General features: G+C 39.8%; 3 protein-coding genes across 6 annotated transcripts in view; all 3 read left to right on the top strand.

Moving 5' to 3' along the window:
- LOC307032770 (nck-associated protein 5-like) overlaps positions 1–2,064 on the top strand; it is a 125,533-nt gene extending 123,469 nt beyond the window's left edge. For all 3 annotated transcript variants that reach the window (XM_079671012.1, XM_079671013.1, XM_079671014.1), the window contains one exon: positions 28–2,064. In XM_079671012.1, coding sequence (XP_079527138.1) covers positions 28–303 — 276 coding nt within the window. In that variant the 3' untranslated portion in view covers positions 304–2,064. The remainder of the gene's footprint in view (positions 1–27) is intronic.
- A 993-nt stretch (positions 2,065–3,057) lies between these two features.
- Positions 3,058–18,322, top strand: LOC307031685 (ly6/PLAUR domain-containing protein 1-like). 2 transcript variants are annotated; one of them, XM_079668983.1, is made up of 4 exons: positions 3,058–3,283; positions 5,698–5,832; positions 13,406–13,662; positions 16,937–18,322. In XM_079668983.1, the coding sequence occupies exons 1-3, from the start codon at positions 3,235–3,237 to the stop codon at positions 13,636–13,638; spliced, it is 417 nt and encodes a 138-aa protein (XP_079525109.1). In that variant the 5' UTR covers positions 3,058–3,234; the 3' UTR covers positions 13,639–13,662; positions 16,937–18,322. The 2 variants fall into 2 exon arrangements, with proteins under 2 accessions (XP_079525109.1, XP_079525108.1); XM_079668982.1 differs by having other exon boundaries at positions 13,406–13,657; positions 16,937–18,321.
- Positions 18,323–22,305: 3,983 nt separating this feature from the next.
- Positions 22,306–24,371, top strand: LOC307034129 (actin-related protein 3-like). The gene is made up of 5 exons (XM_079672878.1): positions 22,306–22,507; positions 22,931–22,986; positions 23,330–23,453; positions 23,539–23,649; positions 23,742–24,371. The coding sequence occupies exons 1-5, from the start codon at positions 22,463–22,465 to the stop codon at positions 23,907–23,909; spliced, it is 504 nt and encodes a 167-aa protein (XP_079529004.1). The 5' UTR covers positions 22,306–22,462; the 3' UTR covers positions 23,910–24,371.
- The last annotated feature ends 256 nt before the right edge of the window (positions 24,372–24,627 follow it).

The raw sequence follows: 24,627 nt of genomic DNA, 5'->3' as shown, positions 1-24,627 counted from the left end.
TGATGTTCCTTTTCTCTCTCTCTGCAGAAAGACATTTCCATGGAGAAAATGTCCGTCGGTACGCAGCCGGACTCTCTCGATCTCTCTTTGGAGTCCCTGAACAAACTGAACGGCAGCTTAGGCCTCCGCAGGGGGGGCTGCCAGGCCGACGGGGGGAAGAGCGGGGGGGACGGCAGCAAGCTGGAAGAGCCCTCCTCCTCCAGCTTCTCCAGTAGGCCGGGGGGGGATCCAGTGGGCTCCCTCAGCGACTCGCTCTACGACAGCTTCTCCTCCTGCACCAGCCAGGGCTCCAACGAGGTGTAGGGCCCCCCAGGAGGAAGATTATTCTCATCGAGGCCCCTCCTCTAACACCTCAAGGTCTCTTCTGACTGAGTGGTAGATATTGTGGGAGACTGAAAAATCTCACTCGCCACCAGTTTCAATATCAGGATGCATGTATTTATGATCCTCTCAAGAATGGAAGTACTCATCACGTACAGAGCATTTTTTACAACTCGAACAGTGTCCTTTAAATGCTTATATAAAAGAGTTCAAAAGTCCCCAAGATGGAGGGTTCAAAGCAGATGTTTTGTTCAGATTAGCCAAGACCCACGTCAAAAATGATCGTACTCTGTCATATGTTGGGCCTTTCTTATCATGTGCTACTGATATACTGATATTGGAAGAGATCATTCCCAACAGAAACCTTTAGGCAGCCATTTTGATTTGGCTTCACCTTTTTGGATCTGGTCTTCAAGTTTGACTTATTCACGGGGAAAGACTGGACTTCAGCCCTGTCCTCTCTACAACACAAAGCACTTGATGAACTTCTAAGCAAACACCAAACCAGGACTTTAAATACGTGGTGGACTGGAGAGCAATACAAGACGTTGTGTCATCGCAATGTGTTTTCTTCTTATCATTGCACTATAACAAATACTGTACAAAGTTATTAAGGAGAGTCAAGACAGTTGCTGTGATTGCATTCCTGTTTGCTAGGAAACTACATTCAAACCTTTTTATTTGTTGCTGCTAAACGTGGAATCACAAACGATAACCTTGGTTTCTTTTTCTTCTGTGATGCAATACTTTTTACAAATCACAAGAGACTTTCATTTTTATTTTTAAAGGTGAAAACCCGTTGCCAATGTTGTCTTTGCGTGTTACTTTGAGCATCAAATGACATGGAAATCTTCAGTTTTAGCAGCAGTATGTCATCGTGTTAACTTAAGCAAAAAGCATATTATGTTTTCCTTGTGGCATATTTCCGAAAAGAGAAGATTTTTCGATTTGTGACACAGGTAAAGCAAAGAGTCATTGTGGGTAGCTCAGGGAAAATACGGACTAATGTAGATTGTAAGGAACTACAAAACCACTCAGTAATATTCTGCTTTTTTAGATTTTAGAATCCACACCGTTTAGTTTTTACACCTGAACTCGCCAAACCTCAGTTTTCCTTTCATAGCTGTACATTACGTTGTATATAAAAATAACTATAAGTTAATATCAGAATGGGCATTGCTGATTGATATATGCAAATAAGGAAAAAAAAGATGTACATTATTGCCAATCATTCAAGGTTTCTAAGTCTACTGTTTGTATCTTTTTCTTTAGGGGTTCTTGTTTAAAGCAAAATCTTTATTTTGATCGATAAGAGCTTATACTAAAATATTTTATCACTTTATTTTCAAGACATATTTGAACTTTTAGGTGAAGTTATGCCAAATTTCTCTCTGGAATTTGACCAGCTGGTGCTAATCAACAGAGCCGACTGTGTGTTTCAATTTTTCTATGAAACTGTTAATATTGTATGAAGAGACTTGTGTATTTTTCTAGATGTCCAGTATTTATACCCACATTTTGTACTGTCAGACTGTAGTGTGAGTGTCATGCTTCACCTCTCTCCTTAAATGTTCCTTTGTAAAGAGAAATGGTTACCAGCAGTGTTACTTTGGTAATTATTATTAATGTTATTATTATTATTATTATTACTACCGTGTGCAATTCTGTCTGTTACAGCAGACTTTAATGCTATATTTTATGTAACTATTTCCTAAATAAATATGAGAAACTATTTCAAACTGAGCTGCAAGGTGCGTGTATTTTCATTATCAGGTGATTCACTCAGTGTGAGCCAGAGTGTGAGCCGGAGTGCAGCCCGGAGCCCTGTATTCCTGCGCCGCTGCGGAGGGATTTATAACCATTAGTCCCTTGATGTGTAATTAGGTGCGTATTTACGCTATTAGTTTACGCACGCTCGGATGATTCCTCGTCTGTCTGCTTCAGTAATAGGCTCAATATGTTGCATTGATCACAAAACAAACAGCAATAGAAAATAAGCATATATTTAGTTTATTATTTCATTGTAGCTTTGACGTTAGGGGATGACGTAAGGGGGAAATAAAATGCTCCCTACAAGTAAAGTGGTCTTTAATAGAGTTTAGATGCGGACTAAAACCAACATAAATAAGGTTTTAATATTAGTTTTTGAAATCTTAGGCTTAAGTCAGTTGTTGCCAACATTGAAATATAATTTAAAAAAAACATGAATAATGGAAAATCCAAATAAAACAATTAAAAAGGCAACAAAAAAGTGACGTAAATCGTACTTAATAATATATACTCTATATACAATATTCGTTTTATTATTTAACATTAATATACTTGAAAACCCTTGATAAAATGTTACAAACTGTTACATCACTGTGTTAACTTAAAGCATTATAGCAAAAAAGGACCAGAACTCCAAATTCATTGTATAAGAGAAGGTATTAGATAAAGGTCACTGACACTCATAATTCAGTTATATTTACATTGGATACATTACATAATAAGATATTGTAAGGAATAGAGGTGGTTGATATGAATTCACTGAACCTTTCATTCCTCTCCAACATACACATCACAGAATCATCATTTAAATGTAACTTTTAAATGCCAAAATGTGTGTAAACTCACTGCGTGTGGATAAGCTTTGATCGCCATCTCTCTCAGTGCATGAAGAAAAGTGAGCGAGATGTGAAAATGCCAAGGCTCCCATCATCACGTGGTTTCGCATTATGATCCGTGCGCTCTGGGTTTGTCTCCAGTTGAGGAGAGACTCTCCACACTTTGCGGAGCTTCCTCACCCCAGCCAGCCGAGAGGATGAACGGATTGGAGTCTGGTGTTCCTCCGCGGCGGATCGTCCTCCATGCCTCCGTCTGAACTAGTTTCTTTGGTCTGATGTTTCCCCTCCGAGCCTCATTTCGGAGAGAATGCTTCTTCTCATTTTTGCGACTTTATGTGGAGTCCTTCTCAACGCAGGTAAGTGCAAGTTGGAGACACTGCGGACACGTTTGGAGTCGTTGTGTCAGTTTGTGTATTAACAAGTGCTGAGATTGTACTAAAGAGATAGGCTACTTCCTTTCGATTCGTGTGCAAAAAACATTATACAAAGAAACCTGATTATTTACTGCATCTCGCGATATATGTTTGGACGTGGGTCATTTTAGAAAACAGAGCTTTATGGAAACTAATTTCTTCTGCGTATGTGCGTAAAAATGGTCTTCCAAATCCACATACAATTTTCACATTTACTGCCTGACTTTGAATAGTTTTGAGGAAACTCAAGGAACTAAAATTATTTTTGGTGCTAGCCTGGGGGCGGGGGGAGATTATCAGTTACTCTTTGGCCTATTTTCAATTGTTCTGATACTTGGTTTGAATGAGTGGTTTAATTTATGCCAGCAAATATTGCGAGAATGCTGCCTTTTTTGTGCCCTTTTTGGAATAGGTGGTGCTCACACATGCGGTCCTTTCCTATCCTTTTATTTATGACATCATGTTGTGACTAAATTGATAATGGGATTGTGACTATAATATATTGGTTTTGCACCCTCATAATGCAGATTGTGTATATAGACATTTTATTTATTGGGATAAAGCCCTTGAGATGCACCATCTCGTTTTCAAGGGGGTCCCGATATCATTTCTGTTGTGGAAAAAACAAATAGATTAAGAGTTCTGATGGACCTGATAAACTTGATTCTCCCCTCCACTATGATAGATATTCCCCTAAAAAGAAGTTAGTTTTTTTCACAATCTCCTCCCAAGTGATGGATGGAGTTGCTTGGTTTAAAGTCATTATCCTTGTGATGTTATATGTGGACCTTTTATTAGATGCGTCCGATGGCGCTGTCGGCGTTGAGATTAATGTTTGGTGCCATTTCAATAATTACTCTACTAATATATATGTCAGTGGGGACGGATAGCCTGTGTGAGATATTGGAAGAGGGAAAGGGCAGGCTGGACTTGGAAGTTTTTTGATTGAATGCCTCCGTATATCTTTTAGAAATGGTTTTATTTTCAGATTCTGTTAAAAAATACCATTAACATTCACCATTATGTGTGTACATATATCAGGCTTAATGCACAGCGCTCATATTGTCTGCAGAAAATGATCCTAAGACATGATACACATTCATCATTTATAGCTTGTATACCATTTTAAAGTATAACAGAAACTCAGATTGACAATTCTAAGCAGCTCTAAAAGTAACAGATGAAATGTGGGAAAGCTGCGTGGATCTCTGTATATTCTCTTTATGAGAACATGCAGTGACACTCACATTTTACTACCTCAGGGGATGAGATTTCACACGGGCAATCTTTACACCAGCGGAGCGCATCAACTCGTTCTTACTGACGGCTCTTATTGTAAATAGAGCTTTATCACCTATAAAAAATCCCCGCGTTGAAAGGGAAGTTAAAGGAGCCTCTGCTGATGTGTTTTTCTTGTAAGAGCTTTAGCTCACCTCAATGTGTGAATCCATAACCTCTCTGTTGACTCCCAGGAGACAGCCTATAAAACTAGATTAGACCCGGAGCAGGACTTGCTTATGCTTTCTCTAAAGTAACAAAACCTCGGCACTGCCCTTGTGCTAGCAGGCGTAATGTCACAGAAGATAGAGAAGATGACATTGCACTCTCATGGAGCGCCATTAGTCTTGTTTGAAGGTGTAACATTATCGAATAACACGGCTCTCTCCCAAAGGCATATCTATAAGAGCCTTGGCTGCTTGACTCGAAGAGAACATAAAGAGGAAAAACAAATGTACAAATTGGGTTCACACAATGTGCCGAGTGAGAATACTGTGTGTCAGTATGAACTCACAAGATACAGGACAAAACTAGTGTATCCTGTCATGAAAGGCAATCATTGAGAGAATAAGGAATAGGTGATGTTGACCTCTGGAGTAGTGGCACCTTTAATAAACTTAATTCCCTAAAAATAGTGAATTATTTTTACGTTTCACAAACCCTGATTTCAATGGATCATATTTCGGGAAATACTCTAATTTGCTTCCTTGCTGAAAGTCATATGAGAACATGGATAACACGCCAATTAGCCTAGCTTAGCTTAGCACAAAGACTGGAAACAGCTAGCCTGGCTAGGTCCGAATGAGACAAAATCCACTTCTCAACACTTGCTAGCAGTTTCCCGTCTTTGTGCTAAGATAAGCTAACTAGCTGCTGGCTGTAGCTTTACGAAACAGAAGAGTGGCATTGACCTTCAAATCTCTGCAACACAGCAAATATGCCAAGCTATTCCTTTAATCAAAATGCTATAGCTACTCTATCTAAGATTTTATATCATATATATTTGTCAGCTGTCATCCATCAGAAAACCTCCATTTTGTCCGCTATGTCACAATTGCTCAAACATTTTCCACTTCCAGGAGATGCCCTTCAGATCCAGTGCTACCAATGTGAGGAGATGAAGCAAAATGACTGCTCCACGCCGGAGTACATCGTCAACTGCACCGTCAACGTTCAGGACATGTGTCAGAAGGAGGTGTTGGTCAAACCCGATGGTAAGGGCAAGACTACTTCATATTCCTTTATGGGATCCAGGAGAGAGTCGTCTAACATTGATATTCAAAGGTGTAAATGCTGAGCCAGAAGAGGAAAGGAGGGGATGATCTTTAACTGCAAAGGATAAAGATAAGATAAGAAGTACTTTACTTAACAATCCAAAAATCAGACATCTGAAATAGAAATAAAATTGCAGTAAAAAAAGTTTAAAATATACATGTGGAAATACAAGTTTACAGTAACAAAATATAAAGCAGAATATTATAAATATTAATTATGCAAGGAATGGATTATTAAATATAAGAAAGGTGAACGTCTGGAGAGAAAGCACTTAGAAGCGAAAAGACATTAAGTTTATTCCTTTGCTATTCACATGAGGGTACTCGCTCTTGTGTTGATGTGCGACAGGGCAGCTATTAACATCAACTCAGAATCTTCACCCAGGATGAGCTGAGATGCAAAAGAATATAGAATGTTTTCCTTTAGCCTGAAATCAAGTCATCCACACAGCTTACATAAACGGCAAAATCAGCTGTGATGTTTTTGAAACCTGTTTGTATTTTGAAGTGTCAAAGATAAATACTCCCCACCAATGATAACCAATGATCCCCCCCAGCTTTCAATCCCCACAAGTCTGGCAGTCTGACCCCCAGTAGACGCTGACTAGAATCCCCTGTGGTTTTCAGTGTAATGGACATTGTTATCTGTTATTTTGTTCCTTTGCTCAGCCACAAAGATGGAGACGAGAGCATTGATTGATCTTTGGATGGACTCGAAAAAGCACAGTCCTGCATACAAAACATCACAGAGTTACTCATCACTTTTACCATGATGCTTTTTAAACTAACACAAAGATAGGCTGTCCATTGTTGGTGATCATTTCGATATGAAACCTCTCTGTGTTTTTGTCTCGCTCTAAAACCCAGACGAGCACTATCTCAGTGGACCACTTTATCCGCCTCATTTGTCAAAGTTGAGAGATTTTCCTTCAGCTGCTACCAGCACAACATTAGATTAGTTTTGCACTGTGTCACAGAAAATTAAATGCTTCAGCCCTTGGCGCTAACTTTTGGGAATTTGGATGGTGTCCTTTTTTTTTAAACACAAGAGAAAGAAATATAAGTAGGGGAGAGTGGGGTAGGATGAGCCAGTTATTACTTGAACCTAAAAGATAGTTCTATCAAGGTACTTTATACACGAGACCAGTTAACCTTAGCTGACCTACTGAATCATGTGATCTATTGCATACCCTACCTGCTAAACCCTTCTCTCTCCAGCTGTTCGGTACAGGAGTGTTGTTGTTTCTACCATGTTTAAAACAAAAAAACAAATCAATTGTGTAAAACTACATGGAAATACAATGTTATACTACAGAGACTTAACTTAAAGGGGACCTATCATGCAAAATGCACTTTGTGATGTCTTTCATTCATAAACATGTGCCCCCGGTGCGTCGGGGAACTCAAGCAGCGTCAGAAAATAAAACCCTCTCTGTTTTCCTCCGTACCCAAATCTTTTAAAAAACGGGTGTACAACGAGCGGATACAGATTCCATCCGCTGTTACGTAATAGCGGCGGCGGAACCACAGAAAATTGCTATCAGAAACAATGCCTGACGTGTTTTAGACGTCTTTGTTTACATTAGCAAGCCTCGCTAACACTCAGAGCTAACCTGTACTGGAGAGCACATGTGTTTAAAAAGCAGGAAATAAAAAAAGGAACTCACCTTGTGATAAACCTGCAAGATAAAAAGCATTTGAGCTCCATACTGTTTCAGAAATAATCCTTGATGTGGTTTAGAACAGGATGGCGTTTTATCACAGCAGAATTTAACTTTATCTCCGGTAGAACTCTGATCAGGCATTAGCTCCGCCTCCTCTTCTTTCTTTTTTTTCAAGCTAAGGACCCAAAATCTGCGTTTCTCTAACAGGGCTGCAAAAGAGGGGTTTGAGCAGTATGAGGCATGGCTACAATCATGGCCGTATCCACCATTGAGGTCACCGAGGTCCGGACCTCGGTAATTTATTTCGAGCTGTGTATTTAACAAAACTTGTGAAATAATTACACTAAACGGGGTATTTTGTAGTACTTCCATTTACTGCCGATGGGGGCGCTGCATAACTACGCAGCCTCGATTAAAGCAAACAGACGACATGTATCAACAAACCACCGCAGCCCGGACTTGAACCGGAGCAGTGGAGGAGTGATGAGGTATCTAGAGATCTGAGCCCAGCGGGCTGCTTGTGCTTCTGTTCTCCAGGGAGGAGAGCTCCAGAGGCTAAACTTAGGTTTAAATTGCGTGAATAAACTAGCTAGAGAGCTGAAGTTAATTACATTCATCCAATGTCAGAAGGATTACCTTTTAACACACGTTGAAATGCTTTTCTTTCATTTGAATTTGAGTAAAACATTGAAGATATAACATTGTATTGTTTTCTTTTTACACTGACTCAGATATAATGAAAAGACTTTGTCAGTCAAAGCTCAGCTTTGGTAAGGAAGAGACAGGACAGACAGAGAGAAAGAGAGAGAGAGAGAGAGAGAGAGAAAGTGATGGAAGTCAGGGAGGAACTGCAGGTACAGTCACAGAAAATAATGTAGGCTTAATAACCCCATCTATCTATCTATAACTTGGTCTTCATTTACATTATAGACAATAGGCATAATTTTTAAACAACATACATCTATTGCAGTTATGATGTCATTATAACATACAATTGTATAAAACACAATTTGCTTACATCTTTGTTCTCTTTTGAGAATCAAACAAAACAGATTTAAATTTAAAAAAAAATAATGCAAACAAACAAGTGAAATGAACTAAATTGCTGAATTGCTTTTAATTCACTAGCAGGAGCGACATGCAGCGAGAGCAAAAAGTGAACAACGAGGGAGAGATTGAACAAAGAGAAAGAGTAGAGGACAGAGAGAGTAATGAACAGGAAGAAGACATAGAGACTAAAGAAGATAGAAGAGAGGGTGCAGGTTATGGAAAGGAGAGAGACATGGAAAATGAATGTTGACAATGTTTTGTGATCATTTTAGCTCTTCTGTATGTCCTGATCATTAATAGTTACAATCAACTGATTCTTAAGCATTACACTTTCAAGATTAATTTATGCTGACATTGTCAGCCCACTGACATGGTTTGAAATCAATATATTATCCAATTTGTGACCCCCCACAGGACTTAAAAAGCACCTAACTAGATCATGAAAATCCCTAGAATCTCGGGGGGGTATCCCCCGAACCCCCCTAGCATGTTTGAACCTCGGTATTTAGGAAATCCTGGATACGGCCCTGGTTACAATGGGTGATCTGTTTGGTATTTTGAAAAAAAAACTTCACAGACATGTTTTATATAGGTATAGCCCTACAATATCTTTTTCAAATATAGCATGATAGCAGTGGCGGCCGGCCCATAGGGGCGCTAGGGGCGCTGCCCCCCCTCTTCCCACATGTTTGATTGTCATTACAAAATATATATATATTTATTTTTTTAATTAATAAGGTAAATATTATATAGTTGGTGTCAGTAAAATGTATAATCTTAAAATCTCGTTTAAAATAGTTTTACGATGTCTAAAGTTACTGATAAGTCACATGTTTCCTGCCTGGCCGCAGCGTGTATCATTACCCTCTCTCGTCCGGACGGTAGAAAGGAGCCCTCAGCCAGAGCAGCAGCAGCCAACAAGCTGACTGTTGCTATCTGTAAACTATGCCGCCAAAACATAATTTCAGCCAATCAGCGCCGTCAGATCTGATGCTCAAAGGGCGCCCTTTCAGCGCCCTGGCCTGCGTGTCTGTGAGTTGTTTAGACTCGTATCAAAGGTGACGCTACAGTAGTTGTCGAGGATGGCTGCAGGTGGAGACTCCGGTGCTAGTGGATCACCGGAGCTGTAGATTAACATGTACATGCTTATTGTAGTTGTAAGGGCAATGCCTGTGGCACCATGGAGCTGTGTGGGCTGGACCTGTATTTTACAGGAAAGGAGTGATCAGAGGGTCGAGTTGTCGATTCTTGTTCAGTTTTCATCTTCCTCACCCTCTCAGACTTTAAATTGCGCGCGCTGCTAAAGAGACGTGCTACCATGGAAACCAAACAATGGTGTACCTGTATTAAAGTCTGAGTAAATCAGATTTTGTCAGAAACCGGGAGAAATGCGGGAGAAATATGACCCCGGGAGGAAACCGGGAGAGGGCAATGAAATCGGGAGTCTCCCGCGAAAATCGGGAGGGTTGGCAAGTATGACACACACACACACACACACACACACACACACACACACACACACACACACACACACACACACACACACACACACACACACATAATGTTCGTATTTAGTCTCCTGATTTTAAATGGGAATTAAATCATTTGAGTGTTCCCAAAGCACCAGTGTTCTGCAGTTTGTGTGGGCATACTGTACTGTTGCACAGTTTTGGAAGATTCATGCCCCCCTCTAACATCACCAGAAGTCATAATTTAAGGGGTCATCTCTCAAAAATGTCTTCCGGGGGAGCATCCGGACCGCCCTAGTATGGTTCGGTCACCATTTCCATAGCCCCACCAAAAATAATTTCCACCAGCCGCCACTGCAAGATAGGTCCACTTTAAAGGTGATGGCTCATTTTACTCCACTCTCCCCTAATGGGTATAAGGATAATGTACATGAATTGGAATAAAAGGGGCCCTCTCCTGCTGATGTTCAGGTGTATATCAGTATGTAGTGTCTCTACTTTAAAGAGTCCTCTCCTGCTGATGTTCAGGTGTATATCAGTATGTAGTGTCTCTACTTTAAAGAGTCATCTCCTGCTGATGTCCAGGTGTATATCAGTATGTAGTGTCTCTACTTTAAAGAGTCATCTCCTGCTGATGTTCAGGTGTATATCAGTATGTAGTGTCTCTACTTTAAAGAGTCCTCTCCTGCTGATGTTCAGGTGTATATCAGTATGTAGTGTCTCTACTTTAAAGAGTCCTCTCCTGCTGATGTTCAGGTGTATAACAGTATGTAGTGTCTCTACTTTAAAGAGTCCTCTCCTGCTGATGTTCAGGTGTATAACAGTATGTAGTGTCTCTACTTTAAAGAGTCCTCTCCTGCTGATGTTCAGGTGTATATCAGTATGTAGTGTCTCTACTTTAAAGAGTCCTCTCCTGCTGATGTTCAGGTGTATATCAGTATGTATTGTCTCTACTTTAAAGAGTCCTCTCCTGCTGATGTCCAGGTGTATATCAGTATGTCGTGTCTCTACTTTAAAGGGAGGGGGGGACCTTTTCTAGTCCAATATGGGGAAACAACAAATAAATACAACAATAAGGACAACACCTAAATGATCAAATACCTCCTAAAACACATAAGAAATAACGCCAATATATCCCAGATGGAGATATTTTCCAATGCCGTGTGACATCTATTGCACGTCTGTCCGTCCTGGGAGAGGGATCCCTCCTCTGTTGCTCTCCCTGAGGTTTCTCCCATGTTCCCCTTTAAACTGTGGGGTTTCTCTGGAATTGTTTCCTTGTACGATGTGAGGGTCTAAGGACAGAGGGTCTAAGGACAGAGGGTGCCGTATTGTCATACTGATGTTCTGTACAAACTGTGAAGTTCACTGAGACAAATGTAACATTGGTGACATTGGGCTATATAAATAAACATTGATTGATTGAGATACATCACTTGATAAGGGAGTTGGTGGCACTGGAGTGCAATAAAAAGTTACAGCAGACTATACGTTTTCTTCTTCATACAAGCATACAAATTGTTGTAACATATACTGACAAACATCAGTTAATAATAGCAGACAGGAAGTCAATAGCTCCAGCCCTGCAGGGCAATAACACACATTGCAAGCTCTTATAGGCTAACTTGTCAATCTAAGCAATATAAATACAGCAGGGGGGGTACATCACATTGGTACATTTTGCAATATCTCACAGCGTGAGGACTGGACAGTGTCTGATCTTTATTTGGAGACACTTAACCCTCCTGTCGTGTTCGTTTTCCCCCCCGTAACTTTGGTGTCTGTTTTAACTGCTGATTAAACCCCTTAATGGAACTCTCTGCTCCATAGCTTCTCTTTGGATAACTGTACACATTATACATTTATTTTTTATTTAATATTCCATTCCCCTACACTCTTAATGTAAATAATGTCCGGCTTTATATTGTGTCTAAAGCCCTTCAATGGTGTTTTATTGTCAGAGTTTATAGATGTGTAATCTTCACGGCCTACTCTATATTTTTTCAACTTTTTAATGCTGCTGTAATTCTATTTGAGATGTTTATATTCTAGCATTGTTTATTTCTATTCTTACATTTCTACTTATGTGCAATGCCTTGTTTTTTATGCTGCTGCAACGCAAACATGTTTAAATCGTATCTTAACCATCACCATATTTGGAAACAATATCTCAGACTAGTGGTTTGAATGAATATCTGCAGTGAATATACAAGGAATAGAAAACGTTTTGTAAAAATAAAGTGTTAAACATAATCCAGCGTTTGTCCTGGAAAACCATATTAAACTAAAGCACTTCTACTTTTACCAGAGTATTTTTAAACACGAGTATCTGTACTTGAATAAAGGATGTGCGTACTTTTGCCATCTCTGATCACCACTTACATTGAATTTTACTGACTAAATTTCTTTACTCAAGTAAAAGTAAAGAAGTATGGGCTTCGACATGTACTTCAGTAAAAAGTACCCATAACTAGCAGCTGTTTTAAAGAGTACCTGACCTCCCTTTATATTAATAGAACAATAATGTAATTGTTAGCTAATGAATGTTTCCATGCTGAACAACGGCAACATGACAACGTTTTCATTGGTCCCTCTTCTTTAGAGAAGACCAGGAAATGATGGATACACGGATCGTGTTCAAATCAATAGGCACGCAATGACTCTAAATAATAATGATCACGCCACCAAACACACATTCAAACTAAAGAAACCAGCCTGTTTGGAACTTGTAAGAAGTAAAAGTAAAAAGTCGTCAGAAAGTGATACGGTGAGTGAAGCAGTTAGGACCCAAACGCAGATAACACTTGATATAACCTTTATTTCAAGGTCTAACATAAACTTGGAACAGACAGAACACTCTCCGGTGAACTAAGTCACACACAAAAGAAGCACCAACACTGAACACAGGAGGAGACAAGACTAAATACAGGGAGGGGTAATCACAAGACAAAAAACAGCTGGGCAGGAGAGGAGAAACAAAAGGGCCACAGGGGAACACAATCCGATAACTAGACACACCAGGGAACTAATGACAAGAGGAAAAACACAGGGAAAAGGACCAGACAATAACCCAGAGAAAACATGACGTGGAAACCAGCAAAAACACCCAAACCTACAAAACTATAAACGTGACATGAACTTAGGAGCGTGACAGAAAGTAAGTAGTGGAGTAAAGTACTGATACCAGAAACATGTATTTAAGGCTATCATAAGGCCTTGAATAATTAAAATGTAAAACACATTGTTTATGATTGATGAAAGTAGTAAATTGGTCCAATTTGACCCCAACACGACAGGAGGGTAAAATATCCCCTTTTTTCTGTCTTGCAGGAATACATTATCGTAAGTCGTGCGCCTCCTCGGGGGCGTGCCTCATCTCCTCCTCTGGATACCAGCAGTTCTGCACCGGCAGGGTGAACTCCGTGTGCATCTCCTGCTGCAACACCCCCCTCTGCAACGGGCCCCGGAAGAAGCGCCCCACCCCCTCAGCGGCGACGTCCAATCGGCCTTCTCTCTTCCTCTTCCTCACCTTCCTCCTGCTGCCGCTTCTCCCTGTGACGTAGACTGAGGAGGAGCTCTGCTGTACAGTTAGTTTTCTTCAGTTCAAAACTATAGCAAAGAAGAAAAAAAGGGTTGATGTCCTTTTTTGTTAATTTAGTTTTCTGTCCAGTTGGAACTTGATTCTACGTTGTCGTGTTAACAGAGGTCATTTAAGGATTCAAAGGATCTGTTCACGACATTCATTAGCGACAGTATAATAATAGAGCTTTATTTGTATCGCACTTTTTAAAGTGACTACATGGCACACATCACACATTTAAACAGAACATGGAATTCACTTCAGGTCACAAGGAGGTCAAATAGGTATGACAATAACAGTCAAATACAATCTAATTAATTAGGAATATTTTAAAAATAAATAAATAAAACAATAATAAAAACCAATATAATAATCATACATTAAATAAATAAGAGGAATAATAAAGATTGATAGACACATTAAAAGAGAATGTTGCTTATAAATCTATAAAATTAATAATATCAATAAAAACCTATAAAATCTAATTAACAAATAAAACAATCTAAAAATAAATAAATATTAAAGGACTAATTTAAAGGGGATGTCGCTAACAGTGTTGGGCAAGTTACTTCCAAAATGTAATATATTACTTATTACTCTCTTTTGAAAGTAATAAGTTACATTACAATATTACTGTCTCTGAAATGTAATGAGTTACACTACTTTAGTTACTTTTTAGTTACTTTCACCAAAATAACCGCAAAAGAATGGCTTAGTATTTTAAATGCTGAAATGTAGTTTAGTGCAGCTCAGTATACATCCAGTGAAGGGCAATGTGGTATAGCATAACAACTGTGTAGGCCCTTAAGGCTACTAACAACTTGTACCAACGGCTTAGTTGAATACTAGATTCTAATTGTAAATTCTTAACATGTGACACGTTGTTAATACAGTACAGACCACTGTCAAGGACTATAATGAAGGTTGCTAAGGAGGATCAAGAAAGAGAAAGGAAAAGAGGTTAAAAGACGGAGCGCTGGACGTCAGATAAATCACCAGAAGAAGGCAGACAGGAAGTAAACACTAACAGGACACGGAATGGGCTCTGTAGTTTGTTTAGTATATGGCCGTGTACAGGCCCGGTTCCAGAACAAAATGACTCAGGGTGCCTCTGAGATTACAGGGGGCGCAGCAGCAGTAGGTTTACATGAGCAATAGTGGCCGGCAACAGCAATGAAAAATAGCATTGATGGTCCCAATGAACTGATTATGGCATTTGTTATGTTTTGAAACCAAGCAAGTGAGAACATTTCAAGTGAGTTAAAAGTGCAATCCTGAAATATTTCATATAGTCCAAAGTGGACTATGGCAAATAAAAGCACAAAAGCTTCAAAACTGATAAAACAAATGAGAACATATTGTAAATCAAGGCAAATATGATTTGAACCAGCTCATGGTTTGAAATGGCAAACATTGAAAAGCAAAAGTATTATTAAAACCATGTACTAAATCATCACTTTGGTCCCATCATATACTCTGGGAAGAGCTTGAAAACTGGTATCACATCATCATGTGAGGTTGACTTTGTGACCTGGAGAACATTTCAGCTGCAGCATTAGCTCGTTGATAAGCTTGGGATATGACATCTTTTTGTAACCATTCGTGGTGAAGCCATCTGTGTTATTGTATGCATTATTTGACCCAACATTTCTACAGGCATGGCAGAATATGGCACTATTTTTACATGAATATTCCATTGTCTATTTTTATGCCACGAACTGCAAAATGACTGCCTAACCCCACTGTACAGGCGGGTACTTGTTGAGATATACCTGGGCAGGCTCTGTTTTGCCGTGGTATCCTGGCACCTGCGGGCCGCAGAGGGGCGGCGTAGTTTCGGGCGACAAAGACTGCTGCTCCGTGGGCGAGGGCGGCGAGTCAGGCGGGAGTAAGCTAGTGTCCACAACGGAGGGTAACGTGATGTCCCCATCTGACCTGTTGCAACTGTCTGCAGTAGATGCAGTGTTGCTGGCGTTTGGTGATGGTTGCTTTAACCATTTTCGTATTTGATTATCCACAGATGTGTATCACTGCTGTGGAAGCACTTTGGAAATGATGCACGAGCAGCGGAGCAGGTCACGCGCACTTGACACAATTTGTTGTTTGTATTTTCCGCTCCGTTCTCTTTTTTGAATAGAGGGTGCATGACCTTCAACTGGGGGTGCAATGCATGCCTATGCACCCCCGAAGATCCCGACGCGAAGCCTGAAGGGTAAACACCAGGTTTACTAATCTACCCGCACAATTTGTCTCTGGTGTCGGAATGTCTTGCTATGTTAGTAGGCTACATTCTTAAAAAAAAATAATTTCGGGTTAAAATGTGTTGTAACTGCGTTACTGAGCATTGTAACGGGTAATATATTACCCACATTTCATTAGTAATGCGTTACATTACTTCGTTACAGCAAAAAGTAATATATTACTGTAACTCTGTTACTTTTGTAACGCGTTACACCCAACACTGGTCGCTAATAAAATAATCTAAAAACATGTGTCTTCAGCTGTTGTTTAAAAATGTCCTCTACAGCAGTGGTTCCCAACCCTTGGGGGGGCGCCAAAGATCGCAGGGGGGGCGCCAGGCCTCAGATGATTTGAGGCCAAACATCATATTTAGACTTTTTTTAAAACATCACTACATTAAAATAACATATAAAAAATGGTGGATTAATTAATTTGAATAAAAATAGATTATTTACGACTTTTGAATCCACATAAACACATCGGCAAAACCTGGTTTACTTTGAGCAAGTGTTTTAAACAGTTTAATCCCTTTGTGAATTGTTTCCACTTGCGTCGTCCTTTAATTTCTTCATACTGCGGGAATCCAAATGAATGATTCCTGAGTCCAATAACCATCAAAGTCACTCCAATAGTGCTCCTTAATTACGCTTTCATCCTCCTTTAACAACATACTTCACATTCATCCTGTTTGTGACAGTAGTTGTAGCATTTTGAGGCTTTGAAACTTTAGTTACCGCTGTTGCGCCTGTGGGGGGGGGGGGGGGGGCACAACTTCTAACAGGAGTCATTTGGGAGGGCTTTCGGGATAGGGTAGTGTTGCCACATATCATATAGTTAAAACATCATATGGAATTAAAAATAGTGCAAGAAGAAATTGATATCAAATAGTACCAAAGAAGCAAAAATACCTTGCAAGGTTAGAGGTTTGGGCAACAGGAGAGTCAAATCAAACAGGAAGTCCTTGCAGCTTCAACGTATGCTCTTCCTGTAGTAATGAACCTTCCACTGACGATCACTAATGCACATTTGTATTGTCTTAGATTCCCCTTGGAGCTGTGAGTTCCTGAAGGAGCAGATTTGGACACTTTTTAATCGTCACGCCGTGGAGAGAATATGTCGATGTGATACATAAAACCCTGTGAGGAGGATGGCGCTTTGAAAACCTGGTGACGGGAAACATGTCGAGCTTTATTGAATCGTTTATCGCTGCTGTGGCCGGAGAAGGACCATCCAAATCTCAAATCGTTCCTGTTTGTGAAGTGGAGCGTGTTGTGAGGAAGCGCCTCCGGGGTTCTGGTTATTACATGCTGTAAACTGGTATTGTGGAAAATGATATATTTAAGCTATACTTTGTGGGCTTCTGTTGGTTTTCTTCCTTGTTAATATCGTTGCTGTCATGATGTATCCGGCTTATATGAATTCTCCTTCTGCAGATTCATGATCGTATATGCATATTCCCACTGCCGAACAGTATTAACTCACTCAGAAATAGGAAAAACGATTTGTTTTATTGATTTAAAAAAGGAATCTACTGTCCACAAAGCTGATTAAATGATTTAATAATCCATATACTCCTTTAGGAAATTGAATATTAAACGGCCTGCGAGTCAAACTCCTGGTACATTATATGGATATAGCGCAGTATAAGAACATGCTATAAGCACAAACACATTCTCACTAGAGAAATGCTTCAGGGTGATATCACTCATATTTCCCTTTAAGTTAATATTTCTTTGTACTTCAAATATCACAAATATGCCCATCATAGCTTGCATGTTAAAGCTGTAGACCAAATATTCCCATTATACACCATGAAAATAAATGTGGCTTAATGTATGGATTCTATTCCCATGGCAAAATGTGTTCAGTCAACTTCAGTCTTAATTATTGACTTTTTGTTCTGAAGTTTTATTTGATTATGTGTACAGTATTATATTTATATGTACAGAATGTGCTGTAAACAAAAACAACGCAGACATTCTCCAACTGTATTTTAATGCAACACGTGACATTATTAATGGTCAAGAGACCGAGGGGAAGCCTTGGTGTACATTAATGAATATAATAAGACTTGTTTCTGTTCTGGAAACAGGGAAGATGGACCATGTGATAAATGTTCATGGCAGTTGTTGGCTGATCTTCTGTGAAGAGTCATTCTGTATTCTGCTGAAATGTGATGTAAATAAATGTTGCAGAAAAAAAGTTGCGAAAGCTCTGATGTTTCCGGAAAAAATGAATGTAATTTAGTAGCTGATTAGACATTGAAACCATGTACATGTATACACTTGTGAATTATTCAATTAGGCTTTACTCTCTATGCCATTTTCCACACATCTTTGTAATATGTTCTGCTGCTGACTCAGGAAAACTCAAGGGGGGGGGATGACTTTACCTGGGAAATGAAATCCACCACCCCCCCCCCCCCCCCCCCCGAACCTTCACACAGCCAGGCTGAGGACAGAGTTATTAAATGAGCTACACTTCAGTATGCTACCATCACTCATTACTCATCTATTGATTGTACGTCTGTCTTTTCTAATGAGTTTTATAGTGTTTTGCCCGACCTTCTCTTGCTATTATGTATGCATTATTGAGTAAAAGTCTTAGAATATATATCACACAATTCCTTACTCTTGTGCATTTCAATTATTAGCATATTGACATCGCCAGCCTGCAAAGATAAAAGCCTCACATGAAAAGGAAGATTAAGCTTTTGTCAGAATGAGCAGTGGATGCAGATTAGACACAATCCACTCTTAAACACCGGTTTTTATAATCACTGTTTTTGTTTTGTGGTGGATTAGGGTAAAATCCAGGTAATTCAGTAAAGATAAGATATGAGGAATGGCATGATATGCAGCTCCTTATCTACTAAACCAGGAGGTAAGCTGGATATATATTCGTAAAGAGCGAGAGAGAGAGAGAGAGAGAGAGAGAGAGAGAGAGAGAGAGAGAGAGAGTCCAGTTATGGATGTAATGTGTCAGCGTTAAGTGCCTTTCCAAGTGACCATTTTCCAATTATTTCCCTAACAATGCACCGCTGCATTGTTAGAGGCACAATGGAGCAGCGCCCACATAACATTTAACATGTACAATAACTTTGCAGACAGATAAGAAATATTTTCCAAAAACACAGCCCACATGATCACACGGTTTTGGTGTTTTCAAACCTTGGTTGTGTCAAATTAAATTGTATTAAAAAGTGTCCTGCAGTGTGAGGGCGCCTGTATGACAGAGCATCAATAAGAACACGGAGGAGGAGGAGGAGGAGGAGGAGGAGGAGGAGGAGGAGGAGGAGGAGGGGCCGACGAAGGGGAAGTGCCGATTGCAGATCTCCTAGGATTAAGAAGCAGCAAAAACGGGAGATTATTAAAAATAATAAGGCCCACCTCTGCCTGCTAATGACGTGGCAGTGGAAAACACTCCCGTTGATGAGGGACCATAACTCATCTTGTTTACTGTGTAGGCCAAGAGTGTAATCCAAATGAAGGGGAAATGATCTGTACTGGTGTGGGCGGGATTTTGTTTTTTTCAGGGGACGTGATCTCCAGAGAGTTAATTATCCACAATTCAGCTATAGACATTGTATAGTTATAATGAACCACAGCTAATCTATACTTTATTTCCATTAAATATGAATCAAGAATCAAATCTATTAACCACTGCATCAATAGGCTTGTTTTTACTATTCTTTAAATCACATTTCCCATTAAACAGATTACATTCAATATGATATCGGCTTTATCCTAAATATGATGATGTAGCAGTGGACCTGATAATCACCACACTTTATTTTCACTCCAATCCAGTTTATTGCGCTAACACAAATCTTCCTTCCAGTAAGTAGCCCACACACACACAAACACACACACACACACACACACACACACACACACACACACACACACACACACACACACACACACACGCACGCACGCACACACACACACACACACACACACACACGCACGCGCACACACACACACACACACACACACACACACACACTCCAAAATTAGAGCGGTGCAAAGGGGGAAATTAATTTGTGGCTGCGGGGAAGTTAACAAGCATAGTGTTAAATACCTTGAAATAAAAGAGAACTGGCTGGAAAATGGCTGTCTGTTAAACAATGAAAGAAATGCCTTTATTCCATTACAGGAGGGATGTTCAAATGGTGGTGGGTGGGGTTAGAAATATTGATCCAGCGGAGGTGGGGTTGCATTGCTTTAACACATTTGGTGTTGCATGTTGTTACAGTCAGTGTTCTCTGGTTTGTCTTTGAAACGGGAGCACTGGTGCCCTCTATTCAACACAGTGACACACAGGATTATTAACAGAGGAAGAGACATGCATTTAACACCTGTGATATCGCTTAATGTCATATATTACTTCTTTGTATCTCTCACAGCAAAGATAAGGGGCTTACTGTATATTGTCTTAGACCAATTCTTCCAATCACTACAGGATTGCTCAGATCAACCAAAAACAGAAGACTCAAAACACCCCTGCAAATCATTTAATTTTCTTTGAAAGCTTGTGGCAGATGTTGCTCCATACTGTAGCAATGTGTTCCACCCAGAGTAATAGAGAGAGAGTTTCTGTCAAGTAACCTGGCTTCTTAGAGAGGACTGTTTCTATCAGCGGCCGCAGAGCCAAGGGCTTACCGAGGAGAGTCTGCGATGAAGAGACTCTTGTATGAGTGATGAGTCTGCCTCAGGACGAAGGGCCAATGTTCTCAGGCCCTGGGATTGGTCTTAATGTGGTTTGGTGCTCTGAAGCCAGGATCAGGCCCTAAAGCATCCTTCTGCTCATACATCGTCTTTATCAGCAGGCCTCCATGGGCTCATAGAGGGCGAGGACTGGCCTTTGATGGCACCTAAATCACTGATATCATCGGGTGGAGTCAGCAAGGTGAGATGAGGTGGGGTTCCTTTTTTTTTCAATGTGAAACCACAGACAATATAATTACATACACTGTTTCTTATATTGTAAACTTCAAAAATGATTTTATTTGTATTTTATATGTGTACAGAAATTAGATTTAACATTTATGTCATGAAGTCAAAAACTACAATCCCATTTATCTCAGTATTCTACTCATTGTCAAAGATTGAGTTTCAGCACACCCTTAAGCCTCTTTGCATTGACCTTTCATTCTTTGAGTTGTAATTTATTTTGATTTCAGCCTCATTATATTTCACATTCATACTACTTTGTATTTTCCTTGTTGCCAACTTTGCATACTTGTCCGCTAACTCATTACCCTCCACCCCAATGTGTGCAGGGGTCCATATTACTATTCCTGCTCTTGATGCTCTTGTCAGATCCTATTAACACCTTCTTCGACCTCCTTCTACCTAAATCAGAGCTAGAAGAATAGCCAGAAGCTCCATTATACACAGCCAGACCATCGCTAACTCTTTCGCTTTTCATAACCTCAGATTCTGGAATGATAAATGCTATCCCCACTTTATTATTGTCTGTTTTGTACGCTTCAGTGTACTTTTGTAAAATCCGGGTACTTATTTTTAAAATGATTATTGACCTTTACTTTATTTGTAGAACTTCCTTTTGCCTTATCTAACATCCACATATGTCTCCTGTAACGTCCAAGACTGGGAGGGGCACTGTTGGATTTATCTCTGCGTTAGCTTAGCTCATGCACCATATTTCCTATAGTCCAACCAAAACTTTTCATTTGTTGCTATTCCCTCTCTTGACAAATCTTTAGTACGTTATGTACTAGACTAGATGATTATTAGTCTGTCCTTTTATATTTGTCCAGTAAGTTATTGCTATTTGCATCCTTTTTTCAAGAGGCATTTCCCCCATTTCAACATAATCTCAACGCTTGAAACTGTATAATATCCAATTTTCTTAATAATGTTTTTGATGCCGACTCATAGACGTAGTCTAGTCATAGTTGTCATAGTAGTCAATCACTGATCTAATTAACCCAATATTGTTTTTAGAGCTGCCCTATTTGCCCTCTCTGACATCTGATAATCATTTCATAACCTTTTTGCATTTTGTCACACATATCTCAATATGTACCTCCCCAGGTACAGTTCAAATCAAATAAGAAATATTTAAAGCATCAACTTGTTCTATTACCTGACCATACAACTTAAGGCTGATTTGATTGCTCACTTTCCTTTTGGTAAATACTTAAGGCTGATTTGATTGCTCACTTTCCTTTTGGTAAATAAAACTACTTTTGTTTTCCCTACTGAAAAACCTAATAACCCCATTCCAGTGCCCAAGCTTCAACCTTTTCAATAGCCTGCTGTACTTTTTTTTAACAATAAATTCAACATTTCGCCCCCCTTTTCCACATCACTCCATCATCATGCAGTAACAGTGTCTGTCCACTAGGCGTCAGCATTGCGCCTCTGAAGCTGCTGACTCTGCACTGGAATACACATCATCAAACCCGGAAGCGTTCCTGAATCGCCCGTACTGCTATTCATTCAGGCTGCTGAGATTTACTTCAGTTACTGTTAACATATCCGTTCTTACCGAGCGCCTGATATATTCTCTTGTAGATAGACTAAAGAAGAGCAAGCATGGCTGGTCGGCTACCGGCTTGTGTTGTTGACTGTGGCACGGGGGTAAAGTGACAACAATAGAAGGCTAGCTAGCTTTAGCCTGCTTTTCATAAGCGGCTGTCAAACTTCCAGCTAACGCCCCGTCTAGCTGAGTAGCCCGAACGATGCTAATGTTACTTAGCCACATCTATTTACTATTTTATTCTAATACTGCCTTTAGAGACGGGGTTGGTGCTAAGAAGTTGCAAGCCAAAATGCCTGCCTGTGTTATTTTTTTAATGCTTTTAATCTCAATGCTACGTTATCGTTGCAGTTAGCTGCTACTAGCTACCGAAGCTAATAGTAACTTCCTGACAATCCTCATAGCAGAAAGCATTTATCCAGATTATTTGGGTTGTAACTGCGTCTGTAGTTTCCAGCAAACACTTTAACTATATTAATGAGCTGCAACCAAAGGATTATCCTCATACTGTTTCCTTTTTAGGGTACACAAAGCTTGGTTATGCAGGGGAATACAGAACCACAGTTCATCATACCTTCATGTAAGTAAATGAGAAAATGACCAAAACAGGAATTACATTTGATCAAATAATTGTTATTTTAGCTGGATCTTATTATAAATGGATTATAAGTATAGCCTACTAATGTATTTATTATTTATATTAATATGTATACAATATCTGTTAATCAATAGAAACATAATCAAGGTTTTTTTCTTTGAACTACTTGAAAAGGGGACACATCTTTGTAACCCGCATTAAAAGAGTCACAGAAAGAGCTAACAGATGAACACATGTCTAGTTGATTCGGCATATCATGTGAACCTGTTGTTAAAATATAGAACAATTCCAGGATTATTATTTAAATGTGTATAATCATCTCCAGGTATCGCAATCAAAGAATCAGCCAAGGTTGGAGACCAGGCCAGCGAAGGATGATGAAGGGAGTCGATGACCTGGACTTCTTCATCGGGGACGAAGCCATCGACAAACCATCATATGCAACAAAGGTAGACGGGACATTTCATATGAGCCAGAATGGATCTTCTGTTGTGAAGCGGTTTGATTTAGACATGTTATCCTTTTTATTCCCAGTGGCCCATCCGTCATGGAATAGTGGAGGACTGGGACCTGATGGAGAGATTCATGGAGCAGATCATCTTCAAGTATCTGCGGGCAGAACCTGAAGACCACTACTTTCTTTTGGTAAGACCAACAATGATATAGTCCTTTAACGTAGGAACAGTGTCAAAGTCATTCGGTATTTACATCAGTATTCTCTCTCTCTCTCTCTGTAGACAGAGCCTCCCCTCAACACACCAGAAAACAGAGAGTACACAGCAGAGATCATGTTCGAGTCCTTCAATGTGCCGGGTCTCTACATCGCTGTTCAGGTAAGTCACAAACATGAACTAACACATGACGTCAGCCACATTGCTAACAGCCAATCAGTATTTACTTCCTGATATGGCATCCAGCATTACGCATATAGAGAATAGGGCTGCAGGATTTGGGGAAATAATCTAATTGCGATTTTTCTGACAGATATTATGATTCGATTTGCGATATTTTTTTTTAAGCGACCCAACGGAAGTTTATTGTAAAATGCGGCCATATCTCCGGCTAGGAAGGTCGCATCAACATGCTCCCGTCTCTAGCACCCCCGCAGCCTGAGCTACGAGTGAAAGAACTAAACTTACATGACACTTCCGTTGGGTTGCTTTAAAGTCAAGCTTCAGTTTAAGATTCACCCTGTAATAGATGTAAAACATGTGATGGACTCCGATTCAAAAATACTTGGCAGGTGATTGGATCAATCTGTCTATCACCTTCTATCATGGGCCACTTCTGATTGGTTAACAATGGCTGGTACATGTGGAGCACAGCACTTCTGATTGGTGTGGTTGACTGACACACAAGAAGAACAACATTTTTTTAAATTATCGTTCAGCCCTAATAGAGAACCACTCTTTGCAAATGCGAAAGCAGACTAGTGGGTTCTAGATAGAATTGGACTTGAATCTCAGAATGTGTTGTGATTCAGACGTTCAATGGGGAACTGCAGATTTCCACTTCTTCTTTTTCAGTTCACAGTGTGGTAAGATGGTTAAAGTTCTGCAGAGTGTAGTCATTCGGCATTTCTATTAACTGTTTCCACACTTTCTGCAATATATGCTTGATTTG

This window comes from Notothenia rossii, assembly GCF_949606895.1.
Source record: "Notothenia rossii genome assembly, chromosome: 3".
Classification (NCBI taxonomy): Eukaryota; Metazoa; Chordata; class Actinopteri; order Perciformes; family Nototheniidae; genus Notothenia; species Notothenia rossii.
Note: the sequence above shows the minus strand (reverse complement) of the source record. Positions and strands in the feature narration are given on the sequence as shown.